Genomic DNA, 17,913 nt, shown 5'->3' with positions numbered 1-17,913 from the left:
GGATGCAGTTTAGTCATATGAAGATAGACTGTGCTGTGACTGTGTGTTATTTTTAGCATGTGACCCTCCACTACAAGGTATTTTTCTCTTAGTGGACCTTCCAGCAGACTGGCAGGCCTAGAGTCAGCCACAGTCAGCTCTAGATCTCCAGTCCCTCCCTCTCCCCTTTCTATTTATGCTCAGCCTAATTTCACTCCGGAGCTATTTTTTCCCTCCTTGTTGTCACTTGTTGCCCCTCTTCTACTACTTGATCTCCGTCTTCTTTCCTGATACACCTCCCATACAGTAGCTGATGGATGGAATTACAGAGGCCTTCCATTGTGGGTATGCTTGACTCCTTCATTATCACCATTTGTGCATTCTTTTCCAATTTCTTCTATGCTGTGTGGAGAGCATTAGTGTCTGAACTAGGTGGTTTAGCTGAGCCACATGTGGAACGAGGCCCTTCTCTCAGGGTGGTCATGGAGGAGCTGAGCCCCAGACAACTGGCTGTAAAGCAGCTGAAGCAACGCTTCTTGAAGGCCCTACAGGCCAACAACACTGAAGAGGTCCTCCAGATTCTCCACACCAACAATCTAGACATTGACACTGTGCTGGAGGTGGAGGACCCCAGCATGGTTCTGGCCTCCTACAAACAAGGTAGGGGGAGAGAAAGTGGGCTGAGATTGATCCAGATTTCCCCTGCAGCAGTAAAATGATTGATTGTGAATGGTTTATGTCACAAGAGGCCCAGAAAGATGAGCTGCCATGTAAATCCAAATTGGACTGCAGACAATTCGTTCTGTAGTTTATTCACTAGGTGGTGCTAAACCTCCATGGATTCACAGCTAGAAATGACTAGAAACAGTCTAGACTGGGTGTATCACAACATGTATCCTCAGGCTGCTTTGTTATGAACATACTGCAGTACAATATCCTTAGCCATCATATAGTATCTGTAATATCATCCCTATACCTGTGCCTATACCTATACCTATGAACATGGAAATCTACTCTAGCTTTAGCTTTTACTGTCACAGTGAAACACTTCTTGGTTGTCTGATTTGATACAGGATATTGGCTGCCAGGCTACAAACTGGAGAGTTCCTGGGCAATGGCTATTCATGTATGTGTGATGTACAATGCTGTGGAGACAGCACTGGTGCTCCTTCAGAAAGGTGCAGCTGTCAACGGTATGCCCAATGGGAAGACACCATTGCATGTGGCCTGTGAGGTCTCGAACAGCGATTGTGTGGCCTTGCTTTTAGCCCATGGGGCAAAGATCAGCAAACTGTCGCTAAGCGGACACACACCACTGCACTACTGCATCACCAGAGAGTCAGTGAACTGTGCCAAGCAGCTCATCCTCAAAGGTCAGGAGGCAAGGATGCATGGATAGACCAGTAGATTGATGAAAGCTCAAAATACAGAAATTGTAAAAGTCACTATAACAATAAAATAATCTTTTTTTCCCATGGAGGTGCGAAAGTCAACATGCCCGGCCACAACAATGAGGAGGACACACCGTTACACACTGCTGCCAGATTTGGTGTCCCAGAGCTGGTGAGTCTCTATCTGGCCCACGGAGCAGCTGTGGATGCAGTCAATTCGCTCCAGGAGACGCCCTTAATAACTGCGGCCTTCTGGAGTTTTGATGCCAAAGAGCAAATCTACAGCCCAGATCACCATTTGGTCTGTCGCCTCCTGCTGGACCACAAAGCAGGTGGGAGGCTCTGGATCCTTGTACATGACTTTCACTGGTAACACTATTGTCATTGCTGTGTAGCATGGAGGCTATTTACTTGCCTTCTGTTGCAGATCCCAACCTCAAAGAAGAAGACTATAAAACAGCTCTTCACAAGGCAGCCTGGAACTGTGATCACGTCCTGATGGAGATGCTGCTTGAGGCTGGAGCAGATACACGAGCCATGGACATCAATGGCTGTGCTCCCATACAGTATCTCCTCAAAGTGACTGGTGTGAGGCCTATGGCTATACCTGAGCTGTGCTATCAGTTGCTGCTCAACTACAATGCAGCACGAATCTACCCACCCCAGTTCCACAAGGTACAGACATCTGGACCAGATGTGGTTTGGCACATGTATTCGCAAATTATATGTTGATAGTAAAGGAAAATTCTTGCAAGATTCTTTTGTTGTACCTTGTGTTGTGCAGGTGTTGCAGTCCTGTCATGACTACCCAGGAGCAGTAGAAATCATGGTGAACTCTTACGAACATTTAAAGCCAACAAAGAAGTGGAGAACTGCCATTCCTGATGACTGCTACAAGGTAATACTAGGATGTAATGGATAGCATGAAGTGTGTTTAGAGTTGATTCAAGTAGGTGGTAAAAAGTATCCCAACTCTCCTTTTCGTTTTTCTCTAACTGTTTTATAATCAGGGAAACTAACACCAGCTTGTCCTGGTTGTGAATGTTAAAAATGACTTTCCTGAATACTGTTGTCTTGTTATTCAAGTTAGTCTTCAATGTTGTCTGTTTCTCCTCAGCGACATAAAGAATTCTATGACTCTCTGTTTGGCGTTTGCACCAACACTCCCCGCAGCCTGCTTCACCTTGCCAGATGTGCCATCAGAGCCGGCCTGGGTGGCTTCTGTGAGAGAGGTGTAGCACAGCTGCCTCTGCCATCTACCATTAAGAAGTATTTATTACTGAACCCTGAGGGGATACTGTACTAATAGACTAACTTTTGTACATCAAATTCAACTAGCATATGGCATGATGCTTTATGTCACTGGATGATTTCAACAGGAACATTCACTACATCTCTGCAGACTGTGGAAATGGAAAATGCTGCTAGCTGGAGCTGACACTAAGTGCTGTGCCTTTTTTTTATTTTTTCCATGCACACCACTCCCAGAGGCCTTGGTTTGGAGCGTACAGAGCATATTGGGGTGTAAGAATATCTTAGAATAAATGTGTCACCAAAAGACAGAAATCCCTCTTTAGTGTTTGACAGTAAAGAAGAAACTACATGCAAGCACCATCTCTGCTGGAGTAGAACCCTACTGCCATGACTTATTATGAAACAGATTTCCACTATTACTGTTCAACCATGCAGACATTTGGGACACAGGTGAGAGATACTGCAGTGCCAATTATAATAATAATAATTTATGGTGAATGATTAAACAAGTAATGGTATTTGCCTGCTGGAGTGGAACCATCAGCCCGTCCACAACCTTGTAATCCTTCTTGTAATTTTATATGTATCAACTTCTACAGAGGTGTTTTTTTTACATACTTTAAAGTGAAAAGATTGTTTCTCAGTAAATATCTTTTTCTTTTGTTCCCATCTGTGCAGTGTCTCTCTACTACGGTGCTGTCTCATACTTTAGAGGATCCAAATCTACCTGGCAACCAGCCTTAATGCTTGAACTGCTCATGCTCTCCTGATACTATTTGCAGAACAAACACTTGACAAGCCACTCCTCAACAAGTGATTGTTTTTCCAGTGGACTGCGCATGGACGACTTAACAACCTAAAACCATACACAAGAGAGCAGAGGTCACTGTGAAAAGTGTGATAGTTACTTAATATCCTCATCATGACTTTAAATTTGAACTGCTTCCATCCTGAGTTCCATTCAAAGTGAACTTTCGCTATAAAATGGACTGTAGGTTCTCAACTAGAGGAAGATCACTTTGAAAAGTCTCAAGAAGACCTTTAATTCTCTCTGGAGCGTGTCCTGGTCCATTCATCCCAGTCACAACTGCGTGCTGTAATGGTGTGAGTGTCTGTCTATTTTATCTAAGTGTTAAGTCCAATTTAACAAGGGGAGATTATACCAGTGGACTATAGAGGGAAGCACTCATCAGGCTGAGACTGACTGGAGAGAAAAGGGGCTGCTGAGCTATTAGTCTTTTTGTTGGAGGAGACACCAAAGCGGAGAAAATGAACTGGCAGCTTGAGGAAACATTAAGAATAAGGCTGCTCAGCTTTCGATAATGAGGGCTGAATTAGGATGGGAAAAAGGAAATGGAGCTTTTTTTCTTTATCCCCAGTCCACAGATGGAAAGAGTTACTAAAAATGGATGAAGTGTTACTAAAAAGTTCTGACTGAGACTGAGAGTTTTTGCAAGCGACATTTCAAATAATGGTTTAGAAATTATCTTTGGATTTGTTGGTTTTAAATATTTCTAGTTTTCACATTCTTTAAACAATCACAGTATATGGTGATCTGCATTGATCCAAATATAAATACATCACATCTTTTTATAAATGAATGAAACTCCACATAGATCAGTGACTTCAGCATGTTACCACAGTTGTTTGTAACTGTGGTGTTGATTTAATCATTATGAACCTTCTGATCCATATAGGTCACACACATACAGTAAACAGGTGTGTCTGAGGGGTGTCAGAATGGCTGATGTTTATACCTTAACCAAATATTTAGTTATTGTATATAACAGTACATGTAGGTTATTATTGGAGGGGACTGCTGGTAGAAATATTTTTCAATTAACAAACACATCTCCATTTTAGTGGGATGTTGTTGTGTCAGCATGTCCATATTTGTATGACTGCACAGTCTGTGGCACACACAGGGTGACATAGTGAATCAGTGATTGTCAAATTCAAGGCTGGTGGCCTTAAATGAACTCTGTTATGCTGTGCAGGTGTAACTGAATGCACTAATACCTAGAAGATCACAGATCCAGTGGTGCTGCATCCTACTAGGTAAACACGTTAACTCAAAACAACTCAAGGGTGTGCTTTAGTTCCAATTTCACATTTAGTTATTTTACATTTGTGCAGAATAAATAAATAGATTACAATTTTGTTTAGAAAAGTGTATGTTTACTTTTAAGCTGAGATTTTTTTATGACATGTTGATAAAAGCCTACACCGCAGGTATTTCAGAAATCCAAGCTCCAAGCATGTGCACCAGACATTTGTTGAAAGGGAACATTGAATGACTGAAGGGTCAGACTGCACTCCCTGAACTCTTAAAATAAACCAGTCAGGCAGAGAGAGAATACACCATTAAATCACACATTATAATGATGGGAAGGTAAGAAAGTTATATAATTCTTAGTGATTCTGACGTTGTTGTCTTTTTTTTACTTTTCATTCCTTACCTTTGAGAATGAGCTTGCATGACGCTGTATTTGTAATGTTGCCAAGGCAAAGACAAACAGGAGGAGTAACAAAACCAGGACAGGCTGCGACATGTGGGCATGCTAATGAAGGGGCAAAACAGGGCAGGACAGCCTGTTCTCTGCCCCTATTGGCAGCTAGCCATAAAAAGCCATTGGACTGTATCTGCTGCATTGACAGACAAACAAAGCAAATTTTCCTAAAACAAGCTGTGGTGGGAGGGGAGGGAGTCAGGAGGACAATAAGGGTGGCAACAACTTCCAGAGATTTTACAGAGGACACTGGCACATGGAGTTGTTTACTTTAAAGACAATTATTGCAGGTTGCAGCCTGCTGTCTGTGCAAACAATGAGGGAATAGTACATGATGAAAAACAGGTGAATTAGTTTAGCTTTACAAATTAAATTTCTAAGGCTTAAAAATTTAATATTTTTTTAAATATTATGTTATGTAGTAAACATTCATAATTACATACAGGGATGTGTTTTATCAGTCCTTTCCTCAGCTTATAACCAGACTCAACTCAGATAATAAACCATTTAAAACATCTGGGTAAAACATTTTCCAAGTATGCAGTATACTTGTAAATTCTTTCACATACTGTAGTATTAAGATTGTTTCTTCCCTTAATGCTATTTCATATTATTCTTTTGGTTATTCTATTATTATTCTATTATTGTTATTCTATTGGGTTTGGTTAGATGACTGGGAGAACTTCTTATCTGGCCAACTGAATCAGAGAATAACATAGGCTTGTTTATTTATGTTGATAGCTGCCTTCAACAGTTGCACAGTTCAACTGATCCTTCAGTTGTTGCTACCAATTAACACATTAACAATAAGCGACTACAAATGCATCATGTTCATCAACATACCAGACGAACAAGGCAGAGGAAACGACGTATTGAGAAGTGACATGAGATTTTTATTTTTTACATTTACTGGTCCTTTTTAGTGGTGAACCACAACTTCAGTACAGTAACACTTGGCCTTTGAGTGATGTTACTACAGCATGAAATGTCAATTGCTAAACATTGACTTCAGAGACAATCATAAAAATCTAAAACTTGTGAAATTATTATTTTAATAAACATTTGATTTTCACTGCAATTCTAATAGCTTAAAAATAGGCAAAGGTGGACTTAAGAAGTACATTTTAGGAAAGTATGACTGTTGTGTAATGAGGAGATGGAACATGTGTTTTTTTTTAGTTAAGTTATTTTTTTTTTTTTTTTTACAGATAACGCAATATCTGTAATACAGCTTGCAAACAGCAATAACTGTTGTATTGTTTCAGTGTCTGAACACCTGTCCATGTTGTTCATATGTGTCTCTTACACTGGACTCTGTGTATAATTTTATCAGATACAGATAACATGCTACACAAATCTGAGTATGATGCCTCAAAGTATGTCATATAGTACAGTACTGAAGCACAGTTCCCTGCAGTACAACATACAGGTTTAACACGGGCCTTCAAACCCTGTAGAGTAGGTAGTAAATAAGTATTTAAACAATACATGTCATTACAAAGCACTTCGGTGATAATATCCCATTACCATCAACATGTAGAGATCCACTGTGCAATTATACACTGTTACTCTTACAAAGCACTGAAAAAAGTTCATGTTGACTTTATGTCAACAGAGAAAATGTGTTGTGGAGTTCATGGCTAAATTGGGATTTCGTACAACTAAAGGACAACCCCAGAATTCACAATACTGTATCAATTATTCACAATTCAACCATACACACAAACATACATAGTAACTTCAAATATATTGCAATACTAAGTTTAAACAATTCCACCTCTCCAGAAGAGCACATATAATTTTTCCTTGTGGAAATGTACATCTATCAAGCATATTTATGCTTACATTTCTCGATACATTGTCTGATATTCACATCAGTCCAAGTTCAACAAGATTAGGTCAAAACCTAGTATATGGCTAGTATATGACAGACCATCCTCTCTTTGAGGCATTTGAACTTTTCTCTTCAGGTGAGAGGTACAGGTTTCCCAGGGCAAAGTGCAATAGATTTCCATTTTCCTTTGTTCTTATAGCAAAACGCATGCTTAACTTGCACCAAACGTAGATGTTTCCCTGCACCTATGCAGTTTTTGCTCACACTTAACACTGTAGCACTTTGTCTTACCCAATCCTGTACAAAATCCATCTTTTTACAGATTTTAGTGTTATACTGTTATGTGTGTATTATCATTGTTTTTCCTGCGTTCTGCTACAAGCCAAATTTCTCCCAGTGGGACAATAAACTACTTAACTGAACTGACAGTGTATGAAATGCTAATTTGAAATGACAGATACAGGAAGTGGCAACACCCGGCCGAGGCGAGTGATGAAGTTACATCACTCACCTGACCAATGGCGTAACTTCATCACTCAGTCAGTGACTCACTCAGTCAGCTGGGGACAGACATTCATGTTTATAGGGCAGGTCCCTGAAGTCCAGCCAAAAATGATCTCAGAGTTCAACACTTAAGGCTTCGGGCAGGTAGTTTACTGACATTCAGAATCCTCGTTTAACAGGATCACATTGTATTTACATTTCTCTGAAGAAGCTAAAGACTAAAAATGGCACAACTGAGTTACATTGATGGTTAAGAGTTAATTCCTTCTTTTAGTGTCTGAAATATTCCAGTAGTGTGAGAACTGATGATGAAATGCAGAAGTTATGTGTATGAAGCAATGCTGCAAGTCAAAAAAATAAATGCCTACACGAACAAAAGAAGGAGAACAAACATTGCACACTTTGTGATTATGATGGGACCAAACATGTTAAGCTTGAGTGACCCCACTGTAGCTAGCCTTCACTGGGCTTTGAGTTTTACAATTCAATGTAATGCAATAATAATAATACAGCCATACCAAGCTAGTCTTAATATTTTTAAATGACAAACTTTGAAACAAAATAACGAGCACCAACACAAACAGCTTGCATGCTTGTTTCACAGTGTAACCATGTTATTATAGCTAAAATGGGATTAATACTTCACTTGTTCCATTACCATCATCAGCCTGTAATGGTCATATAATAAAATGAAATGTGGTGAGCTTTTGTTGGATTAAATTGCCCCAGAGGCTGCTCTGAAATCATGCTCAGGCAGTAATAGTTCAGCTTAGTTATTTCTGCGTATTTATCTGATTCTTGATACCATATGATGAGCAATTTTCTCCTTCTAGGCTTCTTTCTTGGGAGAGAAAGGAATCCAGATTCCACATTGCTGAAGTCCTAGTCCAGGAACATGCCTTCTCCCACTTACAGTACAAGTTTATCCATTTCTCCCCACATGGACCCTCTTCTTAAATCTATTATTTCTTCATTTATTTCTATTATTTTAGAGTTTCCTCTGCTACCTCCATCAGTCCGTCATCAGCGACTCCTCTCGTAATTGCCCAGTTTCTTTGGATCCTTGCTGGGCATGCACCAGTCATCAGCCTCTGTGCTGCTCTGGTAATGCCTTAAGGCAGACTTGTTGAAAACAGGAAGTCTCTCCACTGACTCAGAGGACAGCGCCTGTGATACAGTACAGATGGGAACTAATTAGTCTGGATCCTTATCATACCAAAATATACGCAAGAACTGACAGTCACATCCAGGTTCTTTCCTACAACTTTCCATCTGTGCTTGACAAAATGTGAAATCTATATCGAGTTGGCCTTCATTGTTATTTCTGGCACCGTCGATATGGAGGTTGTGTTGTTCTCACCTTCAAATATATGACAGCTGAGGTTCCATAACCCTCCATAGAGTAGAGCTGCAGGTCTCCCTGAAAATACTTGGCATACAGACGGGAGATGGGCAGGCCATAACCAAAACCAGCCTGGAGGAAGGACGGAGGGGACGGAAAAATAACAGTTACAGTATCTGTACAGATTAGAGTGTCTGGGCCAGCTTCTAAAATATTATCACATGAAACATAAACTGTGTACTGCAGAGAGGTTGCTCATGTAAACAGATCTTCAGTTTGTCATATGGGTACAGATTTGAGATTTTAAACTGTATCTCATGTGCAAAATGCAAAAGCAAGCTTGATGTCTTGCAGCATATTGTGTTCTGACTAAGACAAGACATGACTTATGAATAAAACTGTGCAACTATAATAAGCTTTGAGTGCAACGGATTCATCTCACCAGTGGTGCGTTACGAGAATTGTCTGCGTGGACGGGACTGGGAGCTGTGGAGTACATGTAGCTGAATAGGCGCTCAATCTTCCTCAGAGGGACTCCACCTCCTCTGTCAGACATCTAAAAATAAAGGAGAGGTATGTTAAGGGTCCTCTTTGTTCTGCCAGCGGGCTCGCGTCCCGTGAACTCATCGTTTGCCATTTGAACGGAATCTAAACAATGTCATACTGCGAATATCAAGTCATCAGGGCTTTTTAAGGCCTGTTCCAGTAAACCATTTCCACATGGACCCACACACAGTATTTGTAATGAGTGATGCATGGCACAAAGTGGATCTGTGTGGTAAACAGCACAGCATGTACGTCTTTGTTAGTACAGACTTAGAACACTTGTTTATCTCTAAAACCCGCGTTCTACCTTCAGTACTAAGTCGTGACGTATCTTAACTCTCAGTGTCCTCATCTACCTTGATAGTGAGGTCCTCGGTGCCCAGTGAAACTCGCACTTTGATCGGGGGCAACGTCGGGCTCGTCTCATGGGTCTCTACTGTAGCTCTCATGGCGTTCTGACAAAGAACAGGCAAAGTGTATTAAACAAAGAGTGAGCAGACACGGTGAAGAATAGTATACATTTGCTTTTCAGATTTGTTGGTTATTGTACCTTGAAGAGCTCGAACAGCATATGATAGAGGTGGGATGGCACGTAGACAATGTGGAGAGGCTGGCCAGGGTTTTTGGCTGTGAAAAAAAAAACAACAACTTGACCATCATGTCACCCTGGCTGAAAAGAGAGGCCTCTTGGAAAACTTGGTGTTTTACTGAACTTTAAATAACTCCTGCCCCAAGATAAGACCAAAAAAAATCAACATCAGCTAGAGCCACCCATGCCAAATAAAGCCAGATAACAACTTCATTTGTCATGTCGATTTATTTATTCTAGAGCTTATCTGCCAAGAATATGATTACACTTTGTACAGTTTGTATTTAAAGCACTAGAAGATGTTCTGAATGATATACTGCAACAAAAATTAGGAACATGAATCTATTTAAGAGCATATTGTGACAATAATCACCCCATTTAAAAACATTTTCTACTAAGGGACATACATATTTCATAATGTATATATTAGTCTTTTATGCTGTGTAATCATATTATACACAGTGTTAATATAACCTACAGTATGTGGTTTAAATTAAGAATATCTAATGCTGACTGGGGCCTTCTGTTTCCAGCTAAAAGGAAACAGAAGGCCTCAGTCAAACCAACAAAGATTAGAGGGGACATCAGTAAAACTATTCTCTCACATAGATGTGTGCAGCAGAAAATATCCAGGCAAAACAAGAAAGATACAGTATAAGAGCACCTGTTTAAAAGGAAGAAAGCCAATATGTAAATAGCGGCATCGACTTACAATTTACTTCTGTGACCTCCATATCAGGAGAGGTCAGGTAATACTGCTCACACAGCATCTTTGATGACTCATATGCATCTACAAAGTGAAACAAAAAAACAAAAACAAAAAGCTGTGGTTGAGAAAATGAGATTCATTCTGACGATGAAAAATTACAATTCATGCATAAATGAAGATCAACACAAGCAGACGTTATATTATATGTCTTAGTCAACCAGTTTACACAACAATCAGTTTCTAGCCATACACCTCATAATAACATGTTTTCACTTCCAACTCAGTATACTGACTCTAAAAAGATCAGATAATTAAAGTCCAAACAGTCATGAATCCATGCAAACAGCGAGTGTTGCAAAAAACAACAGATAACACATCCAGGGTGTATGTCTATACATACAGCAGTACTGCAGCTGAGACAGATCACTCATTACCTTTTACTACCTCCACAACGTCACAGCTGGGATCAATGCTGCCGATGTGTTTGGGATGGGCTGGGTTCACGCTGCCCTCGAAGATTAATGCTGAAGGACGCAAAAAAAACAATGTGTGTGACTCCAAAAAAACGTAAATGTATAGACACAATCCACTTCCTATACATTTGTGAATATTTAGTAAATTATAGTGAGTTCTTTGCAGTGGGGAATGTTAACAATAGCTGAACACTTATTGCTATCTTGCATTAACCTTTTAGTGCAAAAGAAGTGCTATACTGCTGTAAAACCATTAAGGCAAGCTGGGTGTTGACTATGCGGCTCTTTAACAGCATTTACACATCTGAGATCACTACTTGCTGCTTAATCATATAAAAATGACGCGTAAAGCGTTTTAACACACAGTTTAATTTAATAACATGAGCTTTCGAGTGTGAGCAACTGTGTTGATTAACTCACTGATAATCACCGAGTGCTATACTGACTGTGCTGGTTCATGAGCATGCGTGTGGAGATGCGGCTCATGTAGAAGCGGTCCAGGAAGTACTGGACGTTCTGGTTGGTGACGGGGTCCACGCCGAAGGCCTCCTTGTACTCCACCACACCCTGAGCCATGGTGGGCACCACGTTGTTGTGCCGATTACGGACGCTAACCAGAGCCTGTGTAAATCTGTGGGAAAAGAGATGATGGACGTATGAGCACATAAGGTTCGGTATTCCACCATCTTTGTTTGGATATCCACATGTGTTTATTTCATTTAAACATCAAGGTTTAGATATGGAAGAATTACATCTTAAGTTGTCTAGTTGAGTCTAACATAAGATAACATAACAAACAAATGACAAAATTCAATGATTACAATGGACAAATAAAATCTTGCCCAGCCTAAATACACATTAAAAACACACACTGAAAGCATGCGAACACATACACATACATGTAAACACACACTAAGCCTACTAGTATCCATCACCCTCTCTATCCTGGAGACTTCTTCAAACTTCTTCTACTAGTGACTGCAGCAGGGTGAAGTATAATATTACTCTATTATTACAGTTATAACAGTTCTAGTAAACTGTATTTGATAAAAAGTCTACACCCGAGTCGCAAACACTGTGGTGTGCTGAACAAATAGGATAAATGCAAAATTAAAGGACCGTTGTTGTGATGGTATTGAAATGTATGAATGGTTCCTGTTTGTGGTGGAGCATGTTGGATTTTGCTGAAGCAGTGGAGCAATAAAAGGCCTTTAGAGCAACACTGTAATTTATCATCTAATTTTTGACTCTGACAGTGGGCTTTAGTGGCTTTACGATAAGGTATGTGAACATGAGAAATGTACCCGCAGCTGTTTTCATTGGTTTTTTTAAGCCATCGGTACAGTTTGAACGCACATTGGATTGGTTTGAAGTTTGCAGCATGAGGCTGAAAATAGGCAGTTAACAAATAACCAAAGCATGATTTAGGATTAGCGTCAGCAGTTACTTAGAAATCAACAAACTGGATTGTGTGAGTACGTAAATTACTTACTTTGTCAGTACGTCCTTATCATCTGGGTTTTCCTCTAAAAACTCTATAAGCTCCAACAAACTCTGTGAATACCTGATGGACGCAAAAAGATACATTTGAAAATAGAATACAGAAACATCCTCAACTCTAGTTTATTTACTGTATAACTGAATGTCAAAAAAGCTTTAATATGATAAAAATGTAATCTGTCTGGTGATTATATGTGTGAAACTGGCTCGGAATTTAAAATTCTAATAACTGTGTAACAAGGCAAGACTATACATGCTTAAAATAACAATATCCCATCTTTATATAATAGTTGTTAATCTTATCACTGCTATTGCTTATCACTGACAGTCTTTTTATTTCAGCTAGTGAATGAAGAAGACTGAAGTTTTTGAGCTCAGTTAGTCACACACACTTGCGCTCTCTTGCAATAGAAAAAGTAGGTGAAAGTTGAACTGCAGTGTGGCTGTAATTTCTACGTGTTGGATTTGTCCCTTAACTGACCTTCACTTCTCTATTTTGGATAAAGTCCAATCATGCAAACACATGTACATCTTGAAATAGACTATTACACAAGCTGTACTTTCACAAGCTTGCATTAACAAATGATAAATTAACTTTTTGCGTTGGAGAGCTCTGCGAAAGCGTGACGAGAGAGCCATGGTACAGGAGGTACATAGCTAAATATAGACAATACACGCCCTAATGTAAAGAGTAGGGGTAATGACCTTTATTGTTAACATATATTCGTGTGACTCGTAAACAAGCACTTGAACAGTGAAGACAAAAGTGATCTATATGCCAGAGTAAAGTATGTGGTGTAAAAACCAACTCAACATTACACAGAAACAAGACTGCTGTTTTGGCTTTATCAAACAAAGCATAGAAAAGCTGCTGGACTGTATTTTGGGAACTCTCCTATGACTAGCCTGTATATTTGGACTTTACAGCCATGCTAGAGGCTCTGTGAGGCAGATGTAATGTTTGACATGATCACCGTGTTTGGTTAAGCATAATAGCATGCAAACATTTGCTAATTATCACCATACACAAAGTGCTAGTGAGGGTGACAGGAATGTCATGAGTTTTGCAAGTAGCCTATATAAACAAAAGTTTGGACAGAATCAAACTTTAGCAAGATTATGGCCCTTTATAAAACGGCAGAGATCAAAGTTATTATGATTCATCCTCTGGGGACCATAAATGTGTGCACCAAATTTTACAGCAATCCATCTGATAGTTGTCAAGATATTTCAACACTGAACAAACAAATCAGCCTTACGGTAGCGCAGAGGATCACGAAAGTCATTAGAATGTATCCTCTAGGGACATTGAATATCACAACAAATGTCAACCTCATAGTGGCACTAAAGGAAAAGTCAGGAATGAACTAAAGTCAGTAGGATACATCCTCTGGGACATATTTCAGTCTGGACCAAAGGTTAGGCTGTCCCTAGAGCTGGAGGTAAAAGACAGGGCTTGGATCCAACATCTATCACATGCATTCGGGGAGTGTTTATAGCAACTCATAAGAACAAGTGACAATGATAACAGCTATTCTGCTGACAAGTGAACACATAGAACTGACGTAACATTATTTCACCTACTTATGATGCTTGAGCGCACCCTCAATTTATAGCCTTCCACTCTTTACACCATGAACATTATGTACCTTGATATGAGTGTGTACACGCAGATTCAAACATGTTGGTAAAGCTATACCTGTCTGTGGGTTGTGACCACTATCAACAAAAGTGTCGGCAGTGTAATGCTGGCATGTATCAAGGCGCATGCGTGCTTCAAAATTCAAAATCTATGCTGCATGTTTATGGCACAACAGAAAATGAACCGTATCACATAATCCACTGAGCTGTAAAGGCCCTTTACATAAGAATAGCATACCAGCGTGAAACGGGGACAATGTGGTCGTGCAGCACGTCGGCCTTATCTAATTTAAACACAGATCATAAGGCATGTTCCCAGATCTAGCCAGTGAGTGCACCGAGGGCACACAACCTCAGACAACATCAACAGCAATGCCGCAATGAGATCATAAATGCTGATGACTAGATGAACTTGTGTCTATACTGCATGGTATTGTATACTGAACGAGCAGCAGTGACCTTGGCTGAATAGCTAAAGTCTGGGACCCCTGAAAATAAATGACATGTCCACTTGCTTTAATGCTGTTGCAGAGATCTGCAGGGAGACTTGTCAGAAGACTAATATTTCATTATTCCCAGAGTTTGGTAACAACAGCTTTGGTACAACAGGTAACATGAAAAGGGATGTGGTGTAGTGTCGTTTAGAGACCCTACCAGCTGGTGAGGAGCTTTAAGGAAGGAGTGCTGAGGAGCTTGTCAGGGAGGAAATCAATTTCCTTCATGATGTTGGCAAGTCTGACAGGAAGCTCCTGCCGCAGGAACACAAAGGAGGTCTTCTCACATGCATTGGCTGAGCCTGCAGTCACATGAGGGGACAGAGTAAGAAAAAAAAAATCACTGAGCAAGCACCCAACTTTGACCCCATTCTGTCAAAAGAAAGAAAACACTGCTTTAGCCTATATCCTAAACATTAACCAATGAATCTGTCAAGGATCATTTCAGGACGTGGTCCTTAACTTCTTAAACTTCACATTGATGCCCAGTATTTATGTGTGATGATGTTAGTACCCTCAGTAGTAGCCATTTCATTGTAGTGAGTGTACCATTTTTTCACTTGACCTCACTGTATAAAATCACCTACTGTGACCTCTAGGATAATCACAGCCTCATGAAAGTTGACAACCACAAACTAGAGACCTAGGGCATTCACAGGATGTACAGCTTTCCTAGGTATATTGACAATAAATGGGTTTCTGAGCAGTTTCCAGAACAGAAGTGCATGCCATCCAATCGCTGAAAAATGCAGTTCTCCCAGAGATCTCCAAATGTCAAAAAGTTTTTGAAATCACAGCATTAATTTCATCTCAATGCAGAGATCAACAGCACTAGCTTTTCTCTTTTCTTCTGTTAGTGTCAGTTTTTAGATCAAGTCAGACATCAAAACCAACAGTTCAAAGTGATACTTTTCATGTAGATAAAGTTACACATCATCAGCACAGGCATTAACATCTGTACACATGTGTATTTTACTGGCATTAGCTGCAGTTGTCTGTCAGTGACCTGCTTACTGCAAACTGTCAACCCAGACACAAAGACAGTAAACGTGAGTTGTGCAACTGCCATGTGAGTGTGGGGGGAAAACATTAAGCAACATGCACTGACCAACAAAATCAATACTACTGGAAACACTTACCAAAGTCAATGAACTGCTTCATGGACAAAGGAGAAGGGGAAAACTTGGAAAACCTCTCCACTTGTTTAGGGATCCCAGCTACTGAGCTGTTTTTCAGCAAAAACTGAGCGAACTTCATTTTTTCCTCTCCTTCACAGACCGACGGTCAGTGTACCAGGGACAAACTGTCCTTTCTTTCTTCAGCACACTCCAGTTTGGCAACTTTTTTTTAATATCTCGCTTATAGCTGGGCGTCACACAAGAAACCCTTTCGTTACATTAACATCTTTAAGGATGGTGCCTTTGTTTTTCTCGAGCAGCTCTCTGACATCTTGGGCAAGTTGTTTTAAACCATCCAATATGCAGCTTCCGACACTGACCGTTGTGTGTATTGTTGTTGGGCGGAGAAGAAGACGGATTGACATGAAAGTCAACCAATGAGCGCCAAGATGTTCCTGACTTTTTGGGAGCGTCGGGATCCTTTTACAACGTTGCTGGTCGTGTCTAGATGGTAACCCTAGGTTTGCGAAAGATCTCGCGAGAATTGTAATTTTAACCTAAATCATGATCTTTCCCTAACCCTAACCAAGTGTTTTTTTTTAACCTGAACCTTCCAGATCTTGATCATAGCGTTGCGTTTTCACATCATAAAACATCATTATTTTGTACAATGACAAACAATGCGCACAATGAAGGAACAATACGTACAAATCCCGCGAGAGTTCTCTAATGTAGGGTTACAGTACCACCTAGACACGACTGACGGTCCTGGACGTCATTCATTACTCTGCCGACTGTAATGAATGCTTTATTACAGCACCCCCTACCGACGGACTACTCAAAGCACTTATTTATTTTATGTTTGTGAACGTTGAAGATTGACAACAAACGGGTGTTTCTGATAGCTACACAAATCCTTTTGATAGTGTTGTTAGTATACATTACCGACCGTTAGGCAGTGACCGCATCACCTGCAGCCGGGGGAAAAATCAATGCGCCATCTCAAATTCATGAAGCTTTCAGCCACGCGTTAGAGTCTGATTACTCGTTTAAAGTAGGTAACAAACGTCCTATTGTGGACCAATATACACCCAAAATGATTTGTTTATGTGGTTGTATTAAATTAAACTCACTTCTCCAAATGCCCAGAAGATGGCGGTGATGCGAAGCCATGAGCCGACAGCTCGTGTCAAAGGAGGTGGGATTTCCTCTCCTCCGCCTCAACATCATCTTTACTCTTCTGAGGGATGCATCGGCGTGCAGTGCACCTGTTTCATGCTTTATTTGGGTCATCGGCCGCTGAAATGCTCTGTGTTAACCGGTGTCACCAGCAGTAACCTCACGGAAAGGTTCAAACGACCTATTCGCAGAAAGGCCTCGATTAAGTGTGATTTAGCTAGACAGAGGATGTGTTGATTTTCTATTTCGGGGTGCAGCAGTGAGACAGCATCTTTGCCGGTGACACATCATTATCAGTACGAGTGGACAAGGTACGAGTGAAACGTTAACAGCACATCATTTCCTTTTTATGTTAGTTATTCGCCGTAAAATTCATTATTATAATTATGTTAAGGCCTCAAACATATTGACGTAACCTATGTATAAATGTCATATTTGTTATGAGCTAACGTTAGCTACGAATGCTTTAATGCCCTAGCATTACTATTTAACTCAGGCTAAATGATGTGTTTTTCTTCCTGTATGTATAGTTAGCTGCTGTTTTATGGCTTAATTGTGTTGTCTTTTGTGGTTAACATTCACTGTATACTAGAAGACACAAAGGCCTACATATATTTAGTTTTTTTCTCCAAATATGTGTTCATATTAGCTTTGGCAGACGTATTTAAACCTCCAGAGCAGGGTTAAGTGCTACCAGTTCATTTGCTATATATGAAGGATGTGACACTGGCCTAACAGCTAGCAAATCACTGGTCAGGCTGCAGACTGCTATAAATAGGTAGCCCACCTTTCTGTAACACCTCAGAGGCATTGTTAATGAGCCTCATTCAAGATCCTAACTATAAGTGAG

The 17,913-nt window shown here is 40.2% G+C and overlaps 3 protein-coding genes across 12 annotated transcripts in view; 2 read left to right on the top strand and 1 right to left on the bottom strand.

Annotated features, from left to right (window-relative positions):
• Positions 1–165: 165 nt before the first annotated feature.
• asb4 (ankyrin repeat and SOCS box containing 4) lies at positions 166–7,813 on the top strand. 2 transcript variants are annotated; one of them, XM_044335602.1, is made up of 8 exons: positions 166–639; positions 1,053–1,352; positions 1,460–1,702; positions 1,798–2,045; positions 2,155–2,268; positions 2,488–2,639; positions 2,859–3,074; positions 3,303–7,813. In XM_044335602.1, the coding sequence occupies exons 1-7, from the start codon at positions 297–299 to the stop codon at positions 2,896–2,898; spliced, it is 1,440 nt and encodes a 479-aa protein (XP_044191537.1). In that variant the 5' UTR covers positions 166–296; the 3' UTR covers positions 2,899–3,074; positions 3,303–7,813. The 2 variants fall into 2 exon arrangements, with proteins under 2 accessions (XP_044191537.1, XP_044191538.1); XM_044335603.1 differs by lacking the exon at positions 2,859–3,074.
• On the bottom strand, positions 6,007–16,261 carry pdk4 (pyruvate dehydrogenase kinase, isozyme 4). Its single transcript, XM_044335604.1, has 11 exons — positions 15,906–16,261; positions 14,927–15,068; positions 12,624–12,695; positions 11,578–11,762; positions 11,093–11,182; positions 10,662–10,739; positions 9,911–9,987; positions 9,717–9,815; positions 9,257–9,370; positions 8,833–8,946; positions 6,007–8,639 (listed from the first exon to the last, which is right to left on the bottom strand). The coding sequence occupies exons 1-11, from the start codon at positions 16,021–16,023 to the stop codon at positions 8,496–8,498; spliced, it is 1,233 nt and encodes a 410-aa protein (XP_044191539.1). The 5' UTR covers positions 16,024–16,261; the 3' UTR covers positions 6,007–8,495.
• Positions 16,262–16,630: 369 nt separating this feature from the next.
• The window catches only part of LOC122969683 (cytoplasmic dynein 1 intermediate chain 1), a 56,549-nt gene continuing 55,266 nt past the window's right edge, over positions 16,631–17,913 (top strand). For all 9 annotated transcript variants that reach the window (XM_044335592.1, XM_044335599.1, XM_044335598.1 and 6 more), the window contains exon 1: positions 16,631–17,374. The gene's annotated coding sequence lies outside the window, so the exon portion shown is untranslated. The remainder of the gene's footprint in view (positions 17,375–17,913) is intronic.

This window comes from Thunnus albacares, chromosome 19, assembly GCF_914725855.1.
Source record: "Thunnus albacares chromosome 19, fThuAlb1.1, whole genome shotgun sequence".
In the NCBI taxonomy this organism is placed as follows: domain Eukaryota; kingdom Metazoa; phylum Chordata; class Actinopteri; order Scombriformes; family Scombridae; genus Thunnus; species Thunnus albacares.
This window is presented reverse-complemented; position numbering and strand designations above follow the sequence as displayed.

Coding starts and splice junctions, on each gene's coding strand:
- asb4 (XM_044335602.1), top strand. CDS start 297: ATGGAATTACAGAGGCCTTCCATTGTGGGTATGCTTGACTCCTTCATT. Junction 2,046..2,154: donor ACCCACCCCAGTTCCACAAG/GTACAGACATCT, acceptor TGTGTTGTGCAG/GTGTTGCAGTCCTGTCATGA. Junction 2,269..2,487: donor TTCCTGATGACTGCTACAAG/GTAATACTAGGA, acceptor GTTTCTCCTCAG/CGACATAAAGAATTCTATGA.
- pdk4 (XM_044335604.1), bottom strand. CDS start 16,023: ATGAAGTTCGCTCAGTTTTTGCTGAAAAACAGCTCAGTAGCTGGGATC. Junction 10,740..11,092: donor CGTTGTGGAGGTAGTAAAAG/GTAATGAGTGAT, acceptor TTCACTTTGTAG/ATGCATATGAGTCATCAAAG. Junction 9,988..10,661: donor GGAGGTCACAGAAGTAAATT/GTAAGTCGATGC, acceptor TTTTTTTCACAG/CCAAAAACCCTGGCCAGCCT.